Source organism: Astatotilapia calliptera, chromosome 4, assembly GCF_964374335.1.
Source record: "Astatotilapia calliptera chromosome 4, fAstCal68.1, whole genome shotgun sequence".
Lineage (NCBI taxonomy): Eukaryota > Metazoa > Chordata > Actinopteri > Cichliformes > Cichlidae > Astatotilapia > Astatotilapia calliptera.
The window spans coordinates 6,763,333-6,785,628 of record NC_137425.1 but is presented as its reverse complement, the minus strand read 5'-3'; the positions used below and the strand labels follow the sequence as shown (position 1 = coordinate 6,785,628).

Here is a 22,296-nt window from a genome sequence, read left to right as displayed (position 1 = left end):
GTAAAAAATGAACCACAGCTAGCTACATAAAACTGTCTCACTCTCATCAGAACTTTCTTCTTTCTCCTAACTTATCACACTCTTTCTTTCTTTCTTTCAGTAAAGCTATTATTATCCACTTCTGGCAAATCATACACAGCATGAGAAGAGTGGCAAAGCACATGTGTAGTTAGCAAACATACAAGCGCACTCAAAGCTCTCAGTGCAGCTATATTACAGGAATAGAGTGTGTGAAGCATATGTAGGCTCTGTGTAAAGTGAGTGGGTGGCCGAAGCTGCAGATTGATGGGAGACCCCGTGCGTACTGTTAAAGCCAGTCAAAAATCCTTTTCCCTCCCTTCCTTCCTCGCAATAGGAAAATTGAGGCTTTGGTCTTCTCTGGATATGCTGACTCTGTATTTGATGATGATGATTTTGTTTTTGTTCCTTAAATTGCATCCATGCTGTGTTGTGTGTTTATACTTGGATTTCATTAAGCCCTATGTGTTCAGGGTTGTCCTACACTTTCAATCTACTATTTCACCTGCTTTTGGTACAAATGCTGACCACATGCAGAATGACAGTTCAATAAATCTATTGTGTTGGCATAAGTTGATAAAAAACAATAAGCCCCACTAACCAAATTGGTGTGGTCGTGTGTTCTGAAATATACTGGCGTGAAGACGGTACACTGCGTTTGGATATGCTTGTTAAACAGGATGCCTCAGCTGACCACATTCAGTCTGCAATAACAGGTCATCTATAATCAGCTTCCATTCTCCAATAAACACATATTTATATTTTCCATCTTAACAGCAGTGTATCTCATTATCATCTCCCTCTCTCTGATAGCCACTTACTGCACCACGGAGTTATGGGATTGTTCCTGCATAGTGTCGCTTGCCAATGTGGTAAAATTACGGGCATTAACAACAGCCTATTAAAGCTACAATTGCATCGCACTGCTGGATTACTTATTGATATTTGGCAGAATTGCAGCACTAAAAATTTTAATGTAAACATAATAAATTCTGGGGGGGCGGTAATAAAAACACAATAAAGAGAAAGATCAAACAGCATTTATTATCATCTTAATATAATTTATATTTAGATAAAACTAAGATTGACAGTTAAGTGTAGTGGTGCATACATTAAACAATGGATTTAGTGTATACATGCACAACTCTTGCAGAATAATCAAGTTTGCTTTAAGCTCAAAGTTTGTGTTTTCTGGTTTTGTGTACCAAAGCGTAAATTAATAATAGCATAGCCTCTGCTAAGCACAAAATCACAGTAATTCCAGTAAAGATTTAGTCTCAAGAAATAAAAATGAATAAACCTCTTGTTTTTTTGTTTTAATCAAAGCCTCCAAGGGTAAAGTACATCTTTGACTCTTCTTTTCATGTGTTTGTGGTCAGAGGTCACTGTCTGTATGTTGTTATAGTCCAGGACTGTCTGGATTTCAGCGGTCGGCATTCATCTTCCTTAGCTTTGGTGGCAAGTTATCCTCCAACCTCCCACCGGCTGAAAGAAGTGGGCTGTGCATGGGAACCGGAGCAGGGGACAGCGTGGATGGCAGGCTGTGTTGGTACAGGTCTCCAGTTGACTGGGTCATGGGTTCAAAGCCCACCTTGAGAGACTTTAACCCTAGACGATTTGCTGCCTCGGGGCCAGGTGAGGAACTGAGACGTTGCAGCTTTAGGGGGAGGTCTCCGGTGCTGCAGGCCTTCTCTGAGTGCTGGGAGCTAAGCATAAGCACTTTCCTCTGAAGGTCCTCCTTCCCCGATGAACTCATCCTCTGCAATTTGCTTGGAAGTCGAACCCCAGTCCCTACATGATGGCCCCTTTCCTCAGTAGTGTTAATACAATCCACAGAAAACACGCGGTCACGTCGGGCACCGTGGCTCTCAGTCAGTGCGGGGGTAGGAGTAGACAGAGGCGATGGGAGAGAATTTTTCTCTTCATGCTCCTTGACACTGTACGGTGGTGTCGGCACCTCGAACGTGCTGTGGAACTGAGAGTAGTCGACCCTGAAAAAACCCTCTTCCAGGGACATTACTGGTAGGAAACGATGGCCCCATAAAACCTCATCCTCAGTGTATGACGTTCTTGCCTGGCATGTCATACCTAGAAGAGAGTGACGGCAGTAATAATTTTAATAACTGCTATTAAATGGGGTTTCAGCAAAACAATTATAGGCTGATAACGAGGAATCTGTAGGATCGGCATCACTGCATGCTATCTCTTTCCTCTCTCCTTTATTTCTTGTGATGACAGCTTCATGCTTTGCTCTGTGTGATTATCCAGTTCAGTTTAGTCACGTACTAGAAGATTTAAAATAAACCCACATGAAAGGGCTATTGCATTTCCCAGTTCATAAAAGTAACAAGAGGCTTTTACACCCTAATGTTTTTATTTTCAAAGCTTGCCATGTTCCAATACTGATGTACTGTAATGGAATATGTGAGATGAAGATCATTATATATATATATTAGGGGTGCAACGATATTCGTATCGATATTGAACCGTTCGATACAGTGCTTTCGGTTCGGTACGCATATGTATCGAACAATACAAAATTTGTAATTTATTTTATCAACTTTCCTTCTGACGATGCTGTCTGTGTTGAGCGCTCAGTGGATCTGCGTTCAACTACTCCGCCTAGGGTCGACAGTGCAGCCTAGGCGGAGTAGTCGAACGCAGATTCACTGAGCGCTCAACACAGACAGCATCGTCAGAAGGAAGAGCGCAGGGCAAGCTAGCGAGACAGAAGTTAAGCTCTCCTTACATCATGGACCTCCCCCACTCTCATTCAGATCTGGCGTTTGGAATTATTTTGGTTTTCATGTGACGTATGACCCTGAAGGTAAGCGAGTCATGGACTAAAGTAAAACAGTATGTTGGATGTGCCATGCAATGCTCAATTACATGGGTGGGAACTAGTGTGTTAGCGCAGTTAGCTCGTTAACGTGTTGGCCGTCTAGCCCCATGCACGGGTGATCGGCAGTAGCTCGTTAACGGAGATTTGCCGTGTTGTGGCGTTAAGGTCATTTCAACGAGATTAACCTGAAAGCACTAGTGGGAACACAACGAATATGACTGCACATTTACACCGACATCATCCTAGTGCAAAGACAAGTGGAAGCAGAAAAAAAACAAGCAAGCATGCTACTAACTTTAGCCGAGTCATTTAGACAGCTGTTTAATATGCTGCTGAGAATATAGCCCAGAAGAAGCGGATAGTATAGCTTTTATTTTGGAAAGAGACATTTCTCTGTAATAAACTCTCTTTTCCAAAGATGAGTGATTCCTCAATCAGATACAGGGCTCGCAATATCGCTAGCTCAACGTCCCGGGGCTAGCGATTTTTTCAGTCGGGCTACCAAAATCTATCTCTTCCCTGCCCGTCGGGCTATTGTAGGAAGGAAAAATATATGTCAATGCTTTTGCATTCTTTCGGAAATGTAGCTGGGTAATTATGTCATTGGCATCGGTGAGCCACTGTCAATATGTGACATATTGAAATCGCGTTTGAATTTGCGCTTGTTTTTTTGCTTTCACTTTGCAATCGCGCAAACTGTGTATAGAGAGCGACAGCACTGATCTGTGAGTGATGATAATTTGCGCACCAATTCCTCTGACATCGTCTTATTAATCGTTAGCTTACTATGCAAACATGACAAGTGAAATCTCCCGCAGCTTAAACATGTGAGAGGTTGATCGCGCAGAGAATCGCTGAGCTTATGTGAGTGCGTGTGTAAAAGCAGCAAGATTTATATTTGACTACGATGACCTGGATGACTGAGAACCTTCACAGACAGATATATATTTTAGTTCTGCTGAGCCAAATAAGACAGGTCAGGGTGAAGAAGTGACAGCCAAAGAAAAGCTTACCACAAAACGGAAAAGTTATGACAAATCAGACTATAAGGCAAAAAGAAAGTGCAGCTTTATGGTTTCATGGACAAAAGAATTTCTGTGGCTGCAATATGACGAGCTAAATAACCAGGGCTGCACATAAGTGGTCCGCACGTGCGCATTCGCTGTCAAAATAAAAAACACGCACAAGGGTTAGGGTTAAATTTAAAAACTGTACTTTTGAGTTAAAATATATATTTATAATTTTAATAAATGACAAATTAAAACGGCATGAACATTTTTTTTGTATCGAAAAAATATCGAACCGTGACACCAAAGTATCGAACCGAACCGAACCGTGAATTTTGTGTATCGTTGCACCCCTAATATATATATATATATATATATATATATATATATGCATATATTTCTTTCCTGGATTTCATAAGCTTTGTAAGTTTATCTTTCCTTGATCTGGTAAATTATTTTCACATTTTCTTCCATTAATGGTGGCTAAAGTTGGCAGATGGTTTAGGCAAAGCTGGTTGTGATAATTGCTCATTTAAATCTGATCATCGTGATGCTCTTACATCAAAACAACATGGCATGTGTTCTGTCTTTACTTGTCTTTATTTAACTCTCTGTGTTGATTGCAGCTTCAGTCTTCGGCCAGCTAGAAGAAAATCATCTGTTGGCAAACTGGGATCAGTTTTCATCATGCTCTGGTGGAGGGCCTAAATTATAGATGATGTATTAAGCAAAGATTTCTAGTAATGGGGGTGCCTGTGCGTCTGCTTTGTGTACACGTTTTCCATTTGACCTGAGGCTTGTAAAGTAATTTTCTTGACTTTTGGATGTTTGTTGGAGGTCATTCGTGATCAATAATCACTTAGTTTGAGTTTCTTTTCTGATCCAATGGCTTTGCTACAACCTGAGCTCTTCTGTGAAACACTACAGTTGGCTAAAGAGTAGGAGTCTGATCCAGTCCCTCTGAGGGATGATATGTTCTGTGTTATGTCATAACCTGATGCTATTCCAGGCACACGACTCATCTTCATCCACAGAAACTCTTCACCATTTCTGTATTTTTTTTCTAATTGCCTTAAGGCTCAGCTTTAATTGCAGTTGCAAGTTTAGGATAATTTTCCAGCATTTTCTCCACTCTTACCAGTAAAAAACTGAACTTCAGTTGATTATAGTTGCACAAGACAACAGTAATATCAATGCAATGGAAGCTTTTGGGTCGAGTCTGACAGGCATGCTAGTTAAGGTTCATCATTTAAGCATACTTTAGGTATTCTGGTTAATGTCTACTGCTTTTTGCATAAAAATAAAAGCCCTCGGCACATCAAGACTTTATGTAAAATTCCTGACACTGGCAGAGGTTAGAGAGTACATCAACTTCATTTGCTGAGTGTTATGTTAGGGTCAGCGAATTTACATAGTTGCACGTCATCTGCATATTGTCAAGGGGCAGCCTAAAGATGAAGTCAATATACCATTAAAAGGACAAAAAAAAAATCTTATGCCATGTTGACTGCCCTTTAGTTTTATAGTTTCTTATATAGAGCTAACAAATTCTGCCATTCTCAGTTTTCATCTCATTAGGTTGCCAGAAGTCAGCACCAGCATGGATCTTGTGTGATGCTGGGTTCAAGCGACAACCCATGTGATCCTGTTCTATTGCCACACAGAAGAAACTAACTATAACTCGTTGTTTAAAATCAGACATAAACGAGAGCTTGGAATTGATTTTAGCTGTCAGAATTTTTTTTTATCAGCAATGAAATTAAGTAGTTTTGTCACATTGTTGAAAACAGAAAAAAAAATGCCTTGAAGACATAAACTAAAACTGACAAGAATTAGAGCCACTGCATGGTAATCTGTCAAGTCTGGTTGAAACAAAGTGAATGAGTAGGAGAGACGATCAACAAGCTGAACAGCTGTGTCAGCAGCAGCTGGATATACCGGGAAGCTGTTAATGTGTTTGGGGTAATGGGATGTGGGTTAGTGTGAAGATGCACATACGGAAATGACATTTTAAAAATATGCTTATTTTTATTATTGTTATTATTTTTAAGCATTCCTTTTCCATACAGTTGACAGCATATTGTGGACAATTGTAGGTGACACTTCCAGGGCTTTCCTCTTCTACTCCTCAGCTCCGAGTGCTGTGCACTGCGACACTAGACTTCTAGCTGCACCCTGATTTAATGGTGTTATCAACAGAGCACAGCCGTGTTGCCTGCCTGGCTTCTCACTTCCCGCTGATCCTTCCCTTCTGCTCTAAGCCTATTCAGCTCCATGGTTTCTCCTACAACAGTGACACAGGCAGGGTTATGGGGGGATGCCTAGAAGCACGGCTGAAAAGAAAAGAGGAGGATGGATTTATTTGTATTGGACTTTTGGGATGAATCATTGTGTTAAATATGCAACAGAGAGATCTGTGTTGTTGCTGAGGGTACTCCAGCATGGCTGCCTGTAGCGTACAGCAGCGGCTTTATACCAGTGTCTCACACCCTCTGAATTACTTCTGCGCTCAGCTGTCATGTGAAAAATTGAGTGGAACTTCAACTAAAACCTCATTCATCAAAGTGACACACGCATCTATGACCACAGGGTTTTATTATGCATAGAGTAGACATAAACTAATTCTGCAGAAATAAAATATCCCTTGAAATTCAATCAGTGCGTCATTCTCATGTGTTGATGTCATCCTTGGTTTCTCCAGTTCTTGTGCTGTTCAAATATGCCAAACTGGGAAGGTGGGGAAATTAGATTCCAGATTATGAGTATCTATTTGATAGGAGCGTTATGTGGCTTGTTATTAATGTTGGACTTTACATTTAGATTGGGAGTGAGTAAAGCGGGGAGAGAAAACAAACAATGGGAATGGGGAAGGACACAGTTTAAAGAAATGACGTAAGATTGCTCACCGGTAGTTTCAACGATGCCCTCGAGGATAACGACAATTTCAAACTGTTCACTCATGAGAGAGCGCTGGGATAGGTCAAAAAAGGGGCTCTTGGGATTAATTTCATGACAAATGGTGAGAGGGGATACCAGAAAGAGCTGGTCTGCACCCGTTCCAAAGCCTACATCCAATTCGCACTGGTCCAGAGGCAGGAACTCGCCCTCAGGTGTCTGACGAGACTGAAAGATAAAAGTCACACATAAGTAGACGGAGACAGAGGAAAGTGTAAAGAAAGCAAAACAAAAAGATACAAAAATAAAAGAAAGAGACAGGGAAGTGATAATTACATTCATGTAGTCTTTAAAAAGTCAATTGAGTTCTTCTGTCCACCTATAAATGAAATATTTTTGTATTCTACTTGGTACTTTATGACAATGTTAAAATGCCCAGTATTACAAGTCCAATGGAAAAGTGTGGCAAGTTAAGTACCTCATTTGTAATTGAGCTGTATATGAAAAACTATTTAAGCTGCTTTAGCATGCTTGTACTTTCTGCCCATCTGCAAACTGCTTTGCAACCCACTTCTGCTCCAACTACTCCTTTCATGCTGTTCTCAATGCTGCCTGCTTTCTCCTGTGCTGGGTTTTGTAGTTGATGTCTACCTTCAAATCTAAAGGACAGCAGATTGAAATAACATCAATTAATTCGAGTATAGTGGTCCAGACTCAACTGATATTTTAAAAGCAGACCGATAGACTATAGAAATATTATTACTTTCATCTAATTAATAAGTGTTCCAAAATTTCATGAGTCAAAAGGTGAGAAAATGCATTTCTCTTAAAATATATAACTCTCTCACTCTCTATATATAATCCCTCACTCTCTCTCTGTGCTATCTTGTTTGCCATGTCCACAGACTTTGCGCTTCACATTGATTTCTAGGAGAACTTGCAGGCAGACGTATGAGACAGCTGTGTTTGGACAGGACTTTCCCACAGAGCGTTAACTGGTGCGGAAGCATTTAATTGCCCAGATGATGTTAGAGCTCAGCACCGGGGTCCTGGATGTATTTTCTTCTTTCCTGTCTTATTCTGTCTAATCAATCTGTTCACCTTTTCTCTTCACATTTTCTCAATTAGCAGTCTGTTTCACCTGTTATTACAAAGTCTTTTAAATTTCAAGACATTTTCTGACATCCTGCTGCAAAAAGCCTTTCCGATTTTCAAAAGCTTCAGGGTGGGCCATTTATATGGATACACCGCAATAACATGGGAATGGTTGGTGATATTAAAGTCCTGTTTGTGGCACATTAGTATATGTGAGGGGGCAAACTCCTCAAGATGGGTGGTGACCATGGTGGCCATTTAGAAGTCGGCCATCTTGGATACAACTTTTGTTTTTTCAATAGGAAGAGGGCCATGTGACACATCAAACTTATTGGTAATGTCACAAGAAAAACAATGGTGTGCTTGGTTTCAACGTAACTTTATTCTTTCATGAGTTACTGTATTTACAAGTTTCTGGCCACTTATAAAACATGTTCAATGTGCTGACCATTGTCTTGGATTGTCAATGCAACCCTCTTCTCCCACTCTTCACACACTGATAGCAACACCGCAGGAGAAATGCCAGCACAGGCATCCAGTATTCGTAGTTTCAGGTGCTGCACATCTCGTATCTTCACACCATAGACAATTGCCTTCAGATGACCCCAAAGACAAAAGTCTAAGGGGGTCAGATCGGGAGACCTTGGGGGCCATTCAACTGGCCCACGACGACCAATCCACTTTCCAGGAAACTGTTCATCTAGGAATGCTCGGACCTGGCACCCATAATGTGGTGGTGCACCATCTTGCTGGAAAAACTCAGGGAACGTGCCAGCTTCAGTGCATAAAGAGGGAAACACATCATCATGTAGCAACTTCAAATATCCAGTGGCCTTGAGGTTTCCATTGATGACGAATGGACCCACTATCGTTGTACCCCATATACCACACCAAACCATCACTGATGTTCGACTAATGCCACTCTCCAGTGACATGCAGCAAGTCCTACGCTGTGGGCTCTTGCTGAATGAAGCTAGGATAGCCACTGATGTTTCTTCATTAGTGACAGTTTTCTTGTCCACATTTTGGCAAATCCAACACTGAACCAGTTTCATGAAACTTAGCAAGCAGTTTGCTAACTGTAGCATGGGAGATGGGTGGTCTCGCAGGGTGTCTTGCATTGAAATCTGCTGCAATGACCCGGTTACTGCGTTCACCAGATATCAACACAATTTCGATCCGCTCCTCACGTGTTAACCTCTTCGACATGTCAAAGGCTGTGAACAAAGAGAAACTTGTAACTAACTCATGAAAGAATAAAGTTACGTTGAAACCAAGAACACCGTTGTTTTTCTTGTGACATTACCAATAAGTTTGATGTGTCACATGGCCCTCTTCCTATTGAAAAAACAAAAGTTGTATCCAAGATGGCCGACTTCTAAATGGCCACCATGGTCACCACCCATCTTGTGGAGTTTGCCCCCTCACATATACTAATGTGCCACAAACAGGACTTTAATATCACCAACCATTCCCATTTTATTACGGTGTATCCATATAAATGGCCCACCCTGTATAATTAATGTGAAATATTTTCATAGCTATAAAAAATGTAGGAAGGGAAGATAAAAACAGGTGTGGGTGGGGAAAAAAAAGTCTTGAGAATCAAAGATTATTTTGGCAAAAATCCACATTTAAGATAATTAGGAACAATATCTTCTTTGGCATCGTGGAGCTCAGTTAAAGTCAGTTATCAAAAAAAGATGCTTAAACTCCTTTTAAAGTAAATTAATGTCATTAACTCCAAAGAAAATAATCTGCAAAAAGATGATTTTACTCTTTTCACAGATTAATTTTTAGATTCTTTTACATGACACCCTGCCTTCTCTACTCTTCTCTCTTTTTTTGGGTCATTGTTTTACCTCAAACCAATTATTTGGATGCGTCACTCACCAGCCACCCACCTAACAGCACACACTACTCCTCCACCTCAGCTCCACGCAGCTTCATAATGAACTCCCACACAGACTACCACACAGCCTCACCAGCTTCTCTGTAATGCTTTCTGCCATTTCTGGATCTTTTGTTCTTGTTGTGAATCTTAATAATAATCAATACACTATTCACTAAAACACAGTCCCCTCTTTCACCCCTGCCCGAAACACCAATGAAACTGGAAATTGGCCATTTGTAGGCTACTTAACACACCCCTAACCTAGCTGGGTCATCTGTTTACTGATCTAAGCCATTCTGTTTTACTCTGACCCAAATGAGTAACCACTAATTTTGCTCTGGCTAGAATAGAAATTATCCACTGGAGTTAGCTAGTTAAGCAGATGCTTGCTCCATGATTTGGTTAAAAAGCCAGTCTGCAGACTCATTGTTGATGTTTTCAGCCCACTGGTCACCAGCTGATTGAAGAGCGCACATTAAATTAAAGACACGGCTGTTGAAATATATTTGCATGCTTAGCCTAAACACTTATCTTATCACTTATCAGTTCCCAGAGTCAGAACCAGACACGGAGAAGCTGCATTCAGCTTTTATGCTCCTTATATCTGGAACAAACTCCCAGAAAGCCTCAGATTAGCTGAAACACTCAGTTTATTTAAATCCAGGTTGAAGACTCACCTGTTCTCAGCTGCATTTGAATAAAGCACCAAATCCACACTTTTAAGCTTAAATTTCAAAACTTACATTTAACTACTAATTTTATCTACTGTTCTGATTTTATCTGTTTTGATTTTATATACTGTTTTGTTTGTTTGTTTGTTTGTTTGTTTGTTTGTTTGTTTGTTAATTAGTTAGTTAGTTTATTTGCGTGTTTTAATCAATTTTAAATCATGCTTTTTATTTGTTCTTGTTTCTAATGTCTCTGTAAAGCACTTTGAATCACCTTGTTGTTGAATTGTGCTATACAAATAAACTTGCCTTGCCTTATCTAAGAGAAAGCTTTCTGCTTTCAACTTGCAATAGAAAAGGAGTGAGAGATGAAGAGGGGCTGTAGTGTTTGGAATGTAGCTAAAAGTAGCTGAAGTTGCAGATATGTAAACCTAAACCCTAAATCTGAGAGCAGACAGCTGCTGAAAGTTTCAGCATTCAGGGAATACTTCTGGTAAATGGTAAATGGACTGGTTCAAATATAGCGCTTTTCTACTCTATCTGATCACTCAAAGCGCTTTATACAACTAATTCATTCACCCAATCACACCCATTCACACGAGCATTTTTTCTAAGCTGTTAAGTGCTCCCTATCTAACATTCATGCACATTCACACTCCGATGGATCGAAGAGCAACATGGGGTTAGTATCTTGCCCAAGGATATTTTTGATTGAACCACCAACCTTCCGGTTAGTTGCTGACCTGCTCTACCATCTGAGCTACAGCCACCCCACTTCTTAACAACAGGGAAATAAATAATGATGTGCTATTTGGCCTTGAAATAAACCAGACCAGGTGATGTGCTGATGCCGGTCTTGCTACAGGTGCTCGACAGAAAACAGCAGTTGGAGACCACAGCACAAACAACCTTTATTGTGACTCTGTGCAATGAACTTGCAGTCATGTTTCCTTTGAAATGGTTGCTTCAAAAATGGGGTCTGTGACCACTTAGAGTCAGTTGCCATCATTAAAGCAACTGTGGTGCATTAAAATGGCAATAAAGTGGTAATAAGAGATTCCTGGTTGAAGGAGTCAAGTTTGCAATTCCATTAAATTTTTTGTGATAACAGTGATAAATAGGTGGAAATTTACAAATTTCTTGCTGTCTGTTGCAATTTTGTTGCCATTTGTATACACATAGACTGCTTACATTCAGAGTCCAGCCAGAATCTCAAAGATTTGAAACAGAAATTAGTGATGTCATTGCTCCAGGACATCATCTTAACAGCAGAATCAGACAGGAACTCAAGCAGCTTTGCTTTCATGTAAGAATATAACTAGAATACGACCAGTTGAGTGGAGTCCCCATATTACATATATTGCTTGCAGAGTGTTTGCAGTCTGTTATAAATCAGCAATTACTAGCAGACCTTCATTAGTCTAAAGGGGACTACAATCAGGCCCAATCCAACCACGACTGTTTGGACACAGTCTACCTTTTACCAGGGGACCTATGCAACCACACTGCGATTGAAAGTGGCTGCTGTAGTACTTTTAGATTGCTAAATGTGTAGAAATTAATTGGAATCATCTAAAAACTACAAAGGAAATTTCTGTCCTCTTCTTTATTCTCCTGTGTCTGGGCCATTAGATGAACATGTCTTCAAGAGAGCTTAAACACATAAGCCCACTTTTTTCATGTATAGTATAAAGTTTATGGAATAAAATACACTTTGCTTGAGCGTTTCTCTTGGTTTTTGGTGCCTTCTTTAAATGTGATGAAGTTTAAAGTTAGCTAGCCTAAAAATAGCCTAGTTAAGCTATAACTGAGCATGACGTGAATGTAGGTAATCAAGGCATTATACCGAATGGGAAAACTAAAGTAAAAGCAGAAACTGTTTATAAAATAATCCAAAGACGATACATCACATTTATCTGAAACACTGATGCTGACTAGTTTAACAAAATGTCATCAGGTAATTTTTCTGATGCATGCACATAGACTGCATATTAGTCTTAGCTAATGTGACGGTGCACAGAGATGGTTCTGCATTTTTTTTCCTCGTGTAAATTATCTCAAAATGTTGCAGCAGGTAATCATTAATCCAAACTCCAAACAACCGTGCATATTAAACAGCATGTCTATAAACATGATTTATTGTTAGAATCTGTATTCGTTTTACTAGATAATAAAGTAGCTACTGCTGAGTTTGAAGTGCTGCAAAAATAAGTTTAATTAATGAAAATTTTCTTTTAGTGTGCTTCTTTGTACTTCCCGCCCCCCGCGCTACAGTTACTAGTCCTAGTCCGATTTCATCCTGACCTGCCGGTGATATTGTCCTATCTCCCAGATGCAAACTGTGAATAAGGTGCGAGTAAACAGGTTTTGCATTGCCAGAAAACACTGCATTCTATTTCTATCTCCTGTGAATATCAATGAGATGCTCGTCTGGATTTATGTTGGGGAATGACTTTCGTGTCGAGCGGGCATTGTTCACTTGTCAGGTGCTTACAGGCCACTGAATACTATTTGGCATTGTTCCTCCTTTGAGGGTTATCTCATGTTAGCTTAGGGAAATTCTTCTTTTCACTTTCTGTCTTAGTCGCTTAAGATTAAAAAGATGGATGACTGTATGCAAACATTGACAGGCAAAGCTTCTTACAAAGGCCCCCTGGCACTCTCCTAGACTCCTTCTTGCACAAAGATCCCGAGATAGCTGAGCTTGTCTGCTTTTTTTTCCTCCTGTAAATCTGACATGCTGTTTCAACCAATCAACAGATTTTTCTCTCCAAGCTCTCACATAGTCAGACAGGAACTGTTTTTATTTCTTCTCCACAATATTTTTGGGGAGAAGAAGCACTGGATGAGCACACAAACATCTCTCTTTGAATTTTTACCTGTCACGTCTGATTGCTCACCATGCCCATCAACGACTCAGCTACTCATTATCATTAGAAAAGCGAGGCGTTTTTTTTTTCCCCCTCTGTGCTTGCAGTGGAAGTGTCTCAGTGGTGTGAATGATGCTCATGGATAAAGACAGGTGATAAATAAAACTGATTAGACCTAAAGGGTCCTGGTCTTCCTACTCAACTCCACTCCTGCTCGGCCAGACCCTCATCAATCAGCAGCCTCAGTGGAGATGGAGGTGGAGGTGCTTATAGGCAATCAGATCGACCGGCCGACAATCCGTCCAAATCACGTGCGCTTTCAGGCTGCAAGTTATGCACAGCCTAATCATTAGATTTAGAAAAGCCTTGGTTAACATTTCATTCAAGCCAATCCAGCCAAGACTGAGTGAGATTAATTAGAAAAGTTAAATCACAAGTTAAATTAATTGGGAGAAACAACCTGAGGTAGACTGCATGGTGTTCTTCTGCTCTTACAAACGAGACTGCAACTGCAAACAACTGCTTGTGTTTAAGACTGCTTACGAACGGGTTTAAAATAAATGTCTGCATCTTCCTACACTTTCAGCTGTTGAAAGGCAGAATCGCTTAATGTCGCCAGCCTCTGGTAAAAGCATAAAAGACGGCTCAGTTTCTCTGCAGAACCTTTGTTGCACCATCGTCACCAAGATGTGTTCCTACCACAGCAACTCAAGATTTCATTTTTTCTATTTAAATGTGTTACTTTTCTCCTTTTATATAACTGAACAACACTTACATAGAGCTTTCATTGCTTCGCCTAAAAGCTCCCTTTATCCAGTCAAGCAGCCATTTCTGCTTTACTGTAAATCGCTTTTTACATCATAATCAAATACAGTTTAATACACCTCTGCATGATCTGTTAATGAAAGAGCTCAGAGGGGAAACCTCACTGAGCTGAGCAGGCACACAATTACACAATTGAATTGTGAGACCAGCTTTTGGTGGATTTATCCACTTTAGAGAACGTTTGTCTAAAGGTGCTCTTTTATGAGTGTGGAAATGTCAACTGAGAAGAGGAGAGTTTTCCTATTTAACATGTTTTACCGAGGGTAAGGTCCAGGTTACTTTTCTTTGAGACTGCATATTTTTGTTGTGTGTACTTTTTACATAATAGAACTGAAAGAAAGCTATTCAAACACACATGGGCGCATTAATCGGACACACATAATTGAGTCTTGAGGCACAAGAAAAATGCGGCTCATCCTGATAATGTGAGACCAGCTATTGTGCACAGATCAACTGAAAAGCTTCCAAAGATGACACCTACTCAGGGCTGTACAACAAAGTTAATAGAGGCTCTCTTCTACACAACAGGGGGAGATGAATGATGGCAGAAAGATGTTAATCTTGAAATTTCGTAAATTAATGGTCTTATTTTTACTCTAAACGCAATCTTAATGCTGCCGTTCATTTCTAACGTGCACATTAGCGCCCATAAACTTTAAGCTCGGGCCAGTTAAACATGAAACTTAAAGAAGCATATTTAGGTCTAACACTATCCTTTAATGAAGGAGACGTGAGAATCCGTTTAGTTTTGGACGAGATCAAAGTAAAATGAATTTTATTAATTGGAAATTCTCTGCAGTACATACTAATAGACTAATCAATCTTCTAATCTGTGTTCTATTAGTTGCAGCAGTGCAAGATGGGCTTCGCTAATTGTGAATCCGTGTAAATTGCCATGACAACATAAGCAGTGCGTTTGCGCTGCTCTAACTTTACTGCACAGCTTCATTTGTGGCATTATTAACATACAGCTTAACGGGCTCTGCATACAAGCATGAGAAATTATATTGTTAGGAAATTAATTCCTTTTAGTTATTGAAAATGTGGCGCTTACACCTGATTTTAATCTGGTTAGAGGTGCACGTTGGTTAAGCCAAATTAAGAAAGAGCCACTTTTGTGACTCATGTAACCCATTAATGTTGAATTGTAGTACACCCATGCAGTCCCTCAAAAACCAAAAATCTTCTGAGTTGAGATTAATTTTGGGCGATTGTTGAAACATGTTCACGTTTTTGAACCTTCCCTGCAAAAAAGTGGTATTTATATTTTTATGCTGCAACTGCATGTGGCTGCTCCACTGTACACTGTGCACCGTTTAACAAATAGCTCACTTTAATTAGTTTTGGGATCCAATCTCAAGCCTCTGGCAGTGAAGTCAGACACAGCGAGACAACATGACCTCCACTGCTCCAACACCTCGCCTCTTCTCCAACTTCCCACACTAGACTCAGCACACGGCTTCATAATTAGTTTATTGCTAAATCTTAACGTGGAGATAATACCAAAGGATGCTTTGCTGCTTTCTCGGTGCGTGAAAATATGCAGTAGTAGTAGAGAGCGTACTGGAAAGTAACAACCTGCCACATTTGCCTGAGTACAGAGGCATGTAAAGTCATACTGATGAGGTCGCTGTAGAGGCTTAAGCTCCGCTAAAATTAAAATGAGACAAGATTAGGTGTAGCTTGAAACGCTGAGACCAGGTTGGAAAGCCATTCAATTCTCCATGTGGCAACTTTGTGACTTTGGCAGATATGGTGTCACAATGTTCTTGGCCAAAATGTGTGTTTGTTGTCAGCGTGCACCCTGTGAGTTCTTCTTGTGTGGAAAATTCTTTAACGAGGCTCATGCTTTTAGTATTGTTAGGAGCCTAAAGATGCTGTATTTATGCAAAAATAATGGTCCAGTGCTTTACCCCTGATAGAAGAAAGAAAAACTTCACATTACAGATCCGGAGCAATAGCAAATGCCTCAGAAAGAAACCTTGGGAATCCAAGCTGTACATCTGTTCTTATGTATATTTGAGAATGCACACTCCGACATCAGAATGTTCTGTCCTGTGTGGACTGAATTATTTAAGTATAGAATACAAACACACGAGAAACATGAACAGAGCAGACTTTCCAGCTCTTGGACTCGCTCATCAATACATGCAGGGATTCGAGGTCTGTTTTTTCCAGCCCTCTGCAGCCTGATAGTATAATTGAGTCTTTTCTTATTAGAAAAAAAAAATGGAAATCAATTCCAGTTCTAGTGCCTGTGTAACCTGCTGTGCAATCCTCTGAGGAGATATGCAGCCACGACTATTTTACTCCCTTGTATATCTCTGAAATAGAAGGCACCATTCATACAGTGAAAATATTAAGAAAAAAAATCTGCCAGGCTCTACCCAGCTGTTTCACTGCTCACCATCTCTTTCAATCAATGTCCTGCACACTCACACCCACCTCCCGCCCTCACAGCTACACCAGAGTCATATTTTCAGCTTGGATGTTCCACCAGGATGCCCTCTGAGGCTGCTGTGGATGCCTTCCAAAGCTGCATTTCAGCTGCTTATGGTGGGACTTTAAATGTTGGCTGTCATTGGTCAGTCTTTTCCTTATTTCGTTTATAATGCAGGGATTCAAGGCCTTTTTCCATGTCCAGTGATCATCCACAGCAGTACTACAGGGCTCTTTCCAAACACAGCAGCAACAGCAATAACTTTTTGCAAGTTGAGCTGAATCCCTTAAATTCTAATTTTTAAGAGATGAGAAACAGCATATATGGCAGAGGATAATCACAAGGCTGCTTCCTGTCTGAACATCGCAAACACACTGTGTTAAATGTTGATTTTTGACTTTATCTAACAAAGATTGTGCTAAATTGTCCCTCAGTGCGGTGCCGATTTCTTCTTGGCTTAAGAAAGCAGTGAGCAGTGTTCCCCTCTGCTAATACGAGCCACAAACCTCTCTTTGGCTTCTTGGGCATGACCAAAATGAGAGGGAAAACCAAAAATTTTGCTCGTAGGCGTGAGCTGATGGCCCAAGGCGCTTTTCAAATGAAGGCTCGGTGTGTCCATGAATTCCAGTAGGAGGTGAGACAGACTGATATGTGATTTTTCTGTGTGGTTTTTAGTGTATTTTAGTTGGCAGAGAACAAAAGGACAAAGAAATAAAGCAGAAATAAGGTTACTTATTACTTTACGTTTGTTCTTTCACAACTGGGGAGTCTGACAACAGGCTACTCTACCTTTCTTTTTACATATGCATGAGGGGTACAGCCCAATTCCCTTGATTGTATCCGCGTTTCGGTCAATTGCGTCATTCTCTTGCATCTTATTTCCTCTCATGAAAACACAAGGCAGGAAAAAAAGGAACTGTCTTTTTGTCTGAGCCTTCATCTGAAGCAACGTCCATTTTTTATTTAATTTTTTTACATTTTTGTCTAGTGACAGGGACACAGCTGGTCTGTCCGTCACTCTGATTTCAAAGTACGATGGCAGCTTTTGTTCGTTTAGAGTTTGCACAAGTAATGTTACTACCATCAGCGCAGCGGCCACAGCACACGATATTTGAATGTGTTACCTGCACTGCATTTATATTGTGTTTATTTCTGTCAGACTTCACTGGTAGCATAAATAATGGCAACAAATAACTAATTTGAATCAACATTTAAAAAAAAAAAATATTCTCTTTATTATTTCATATTAATCCCAGTTGTAACCTTCATATTTTTTCATTTTTGGGCTAATAAATCAAACTGTCTGTGTAATATTTATGGTAAGTGATTAAAGGCATTGCATAAGAACACTAGGGTAAAAAAAATCTTTATTAAAATGTATGGTTCTTTTGACAGTCAGACCTACAGTTGCATGGTTCTAAATTTAAATGATGAAGTAAATAAAAAAATGCTATTGATGCTGACTTTTCTCTTATTCTTCTATTTTCTCATTTTAATGAGCTGACAAAAGCACTTTCAATGTGGAATGATTTAAGAGTAAAGTGAAGACTGAGTCTGTGGATTTACCTAAATTCTCTTATTTAATTGTTCTCCAAACACTACAAAGACGAGAAGATGCTATTTAATATAATAGAAACCTTGAGAAATGTGCTGGTACAACCCACCACTGTTTAAAGACATTAAAAAAATGCCTTGCAGCGCTGGATGAAGGAGTTGGTTCAGCTTTGTGCAAATCTCGTTTGATGCTTGTTTTGATTCCCACAGGAAACGGAGCTACGCAGGTGTTTTCAAATTCAATTCGGCTAAAGTGCTTCATGCAGAGTGGAGGGAAAGCTGATCGTTGTCATCTGTGGTGTCCCACTTCTTTTTTTGTTTTAATGAGTTTGGTAAGAAATACTGCGCAATGAAAAGATTTAGTAAGGAAACGAACTACTTTAACCACACTGGTGGCAGCAGGAGAAAATACCCGCTCATTTACATCTCTGCATGTAAATGAGGCGTTGAATGCTTTATAAGTTTGCAAGTTACAGTTTATGAGAAGCAAGAGGAAACGCCTCAGTTCAAAAGACTAACGAGTAACGAACATCGTATTGCAGGCACAAACTTTCTGGGTTGATTTGTGTAGATGTCCAAAGCTTTTCCAGATAAATCTGCAATAGTTTTTAGTATTTGAACCCCACTGATACAACTATGTTTCTGCTTGCAGTTCAAATGATAGAGATTTACAGTTGAAGTTGAATTTTGATGCAGTGTAAAAACATTTGTTTTGATTTCTGAAGTTTGAGGGCTGTTCGCGTATTCCACTTTAGTTTCTTAAACTCTGCCTCTCTTTTAAACTCTTTCTAAACAAGTTAAATGATTCCACTGCCACTAATGTCTTTGGGTATCTTATGATGAGGCAAGACTTAAAAAAGGCTGTAGTTCAACAGCACCACCAACATTTCTACACAGGGACTGCACTAAAAGGCATCCAACTTAAAACAATACAACTATGGCAGTAGTTTAATTCAGCATCGTATTTGATGATAAATATTTACACGTATGTAAATCCTAAACAAGGCTTGTGGTCTGTGCACTGACTCACCAGACTGTTAGTTTTTTTTCTTTGTGTGTGTGTACTCTGGCAGTGCTGCTACAAATATTCTGTCTTGGTAAGAGAGTCTTTGAAGCGAAAGAATAAGGTTAGACCAGAAAGCCCTTGAGCAAAAAATGATAAAAAAAAAAAATCTAAGAAGCACACAGTGGATGCTGTATTTATTGTATTTCACAGAGAGGGGGAGTGTAAAGAGGATGTGGGGTTGGCATAGGTCTTGGAATATATACTGATTGTATTTCTGGCAGTCTGGAAAGGAAGCAAATGGGTTTTACCTCAGCTCCATTTAAAAAAAAATAAAATTAAAAAAGGAGTTTCCATTCTTTTTAGTGATTTCATGTCTGTTCCAATCTCATTGACACTCCTGTTTGTTAAGTTTTGGATACCCATGTTATTAAAAAAAATTGCCTTCAGTTTCAACTTACTTAATTTAACACTGAGCTCCAGTGTACTGATGTACTGCAGTTCACACTATCACTGGTGTATTACGCAGGTGGAGAGAAGCCTATGGTTCAGTCTTACAAGGTAGGCGAGTGAAATCATCGCAAACATGTGCAATTTTACTTTCTGCCTATGGGGTTGTTCACTTTCTCCATGCTTGTAACTGTGGAATAGCACAGTCCTCCCTGCCTCCCTCTTTGCCTGAATGCATCATTAAGCTGACCAATGCTGTGCTTGATGTAGCTGTGCGGAGGAGAACACACATATAAACAAGCTCCAAGCACCTCTCTAATGCTGTTTGTCTTCTTTATGGCCCATTTTGCACATTGAACATGGATGTGGCTGAATGGAGCTCTATTACGATAATTAACACAGGGGGGCCTGTCAACCTTGGTGCTGTTTGTGGCAATTTTCTGCATTGCTGCCTGTTTTTAGAGTTTGAGGTTTATTAGCTGTATTCTCCCAAAATCTGCTAAGTTGAAGCCAAAATGGCACAAACCCACTTCAACAATGCATAAGCTTCTTCTTCTTTTTTTGCAGCTAAATTCAAACACTGCAGTGCTTTCTAACTCTTTTTAAATTTCAGAAAGGAAATTTTAAAAAAAATGCATCACCTTAAATACTTTTTATGTCTTAACACTCTCTCTCCAGAGCATTGTTTTACTGAGTCCAGTGATCTGCTGTGGTGTGTCAATCTCAGCTCCCTACTGATTCACTGAGTCTAACTTTCTATCAAACACAAGGGGGAGGGGCATCTGTCTGTCACATCTGCTTACTGATACACTTCTATCTGCCCATGTGTCACCAGTTGAAGCGGAGCTGATGCTGGACACAGTAGGGACCATGCACACTGCAGCGCCCCCCCCCCCCCCCCCCCCCCCCCCAATGACAACACAGTATTTTCTCTCTTATTTCAGTGGTTTGTGAGGCACCCATCTGGCTGCTGCTCAGCTTCACCATATATACTTGTTATATACTTGAGCAATTTGCAGCTTGTCTTTGGCCTCGTGGGCTTAGGTTAGAGATTCAGCGATGCAAGCTGTCATTCAAGTGTGCAGTCACGCTTAAAATAAATGACCGTGGAAGCTTAAGGAAAGTAAAAAACAAACAAAACACGGGATGCCAGCCTTCAAAGAAAGTGCTCCACGCTGATGAGATAACGCAGTGCTGCTGAAGCTCCAGTGTATCAGCAGGGAGTCTAACAAGTTAGTGTAAGTTAACTACATTGCATCTATTTCAAAGTCATGATTTGCTTTACTGATGAAAGGAGATGTGGTCTAAAACGAACTGCTCTTACTCTTGCAGATTTAGCTTCTTTTTAAATTTATTATTATGTTATTAGCCGAGTGTGTCGATATTAAGCTTACCTTTATAAGCTTGCACCTGATCTGTGCGGACACCATGTGGCTGTTCCGTAGGTTGCCCACACGGAACATGAGGCACAGTTTGCCGTCTCGCAGAGAAATCACCGCGTCCTGACTGAACATGAGCGTTTCTGCGCGTTTCTTGGGTTGGGACATTTTTATGAACATACAACCGATGAGAAAAGCGTCCACTATGGAGCCCAGCAGCGATTGGAACAAGAAAAGGATTATGCCTTCCGGGCACTTCTCCGTAATGTACCGGTAGCCGTAACCAATTGTGGCCTCAGTCTCGATGAAGAACAGAAAAGCTGAGGGGAAGTTGTAAACATTGGCCACACAGGGGGTGTAGGATGAGTCGTGGCCATGATTTAAATCTCCTCTGATGTACGCAATGACCCACCACATCGATGCCATGACCAGCCATGCGATGGTGTAAGTTAGGATGAAGATCAGTAGGTTCCATCGCCACTTTAAGTCTACCAAAGTGGTGAACAGGTCAGAGAGGTATCTGCTGGTCTCTCCACCGAGGTTTCCGTGCTGCACATTGCAGCGACCGTTCTTCTCCACGAAACGCTGGCGTTTTTTCTTGACCGGAGCAGAAAAAGATGAAGCCCGATTTGTGTTAACCACCTGATAGTCTTCGCCAAATTTTCTACGAAGTGCCGCCATTTCAGCTCTGCTGAAGAAAGTGGGGGAAAATACTTGCAGTTTAATCCATGCTTTGGTTGTTTTAGCCTCCAAAACACTGGTTACCTGTAGTGCGTAAAATGCGCCATGGCCACTTTAGCGCGCACATGAAATCCTATGAATAAAAAAAAAAAGAATCGTGCGTATTTCAGTGCTTTTAAAGCACAGTCATCATCCTCTCAGATAAAAATTTCCACTGTTCTGCCAGTTACTTTACATGACATCTGAGGATCGCTGACTGTAGCTGTGCGCTCTGCTCAGCCTCCCCACACTCTAACTGGTGTGATACTCGCCAGTGGAACGAAATACGATGAGTTGTCTACCATTCACAGCCTCTGGTGGGCTGTAAAGAATTGGAAAAAAAACGGAAGAGGGAGAGATGTGAAGAGAGGGAGGGAAGGGGCAGGGAGAGAGGAGGATAGAGTTACACAAGAAGGCGTTTGTGTGTAAGAGAGAGATGGAGGGAGGCGTTCAGTTTGACTCTTTTCTGTCCAGTTCATTCATACAGGTAGTCAGTGTGAGGCTTAATTGATATATTCATCAAAGCTTTGGTTAATTTATTCATTGATTCCCTTTGAGTAGTCATATTGCCTTTATATTACAGCTGCTTATCCTGCGTCTGCACTGAGACACACAGCCACACAAAGTAAAGAGACT

The 22,296-nt window shown here is 40.4% G+C and overlaps 1 protein-coding gene across 1 annotated transcript; it reads right to left on the bottom strand.

The window, feature by feature from the left end:
• Nucleotides 1-1,042: 1,042 nt before the first annotated feature.
• On the bottom strand, nt 1,043-21,771 carry kcnj19a (potassium inwardly rectifying channel subfamily J member 19a). The gene is made up of 3 exons (XM_026164257.2): nt 20,956-21,771; nt 6,774-6,990; nt 1,043-2,106 (listed from the first exon to the last, which is right to left on the bottom strand). Exons 1-3 carry the CDS (start codon nt 21,619-21,621, stop codon nt 1,442-1,444), a joined length of 1,548 nt encoding a protein of 515 aa, XP_026020042.1. The 5' UTR covers nt 21,622-21,771; the 3' UTR covers nt 1,043-1,441.
• Nucleotides 21,772-22,296: the final 525 nt, after the last annotated feature.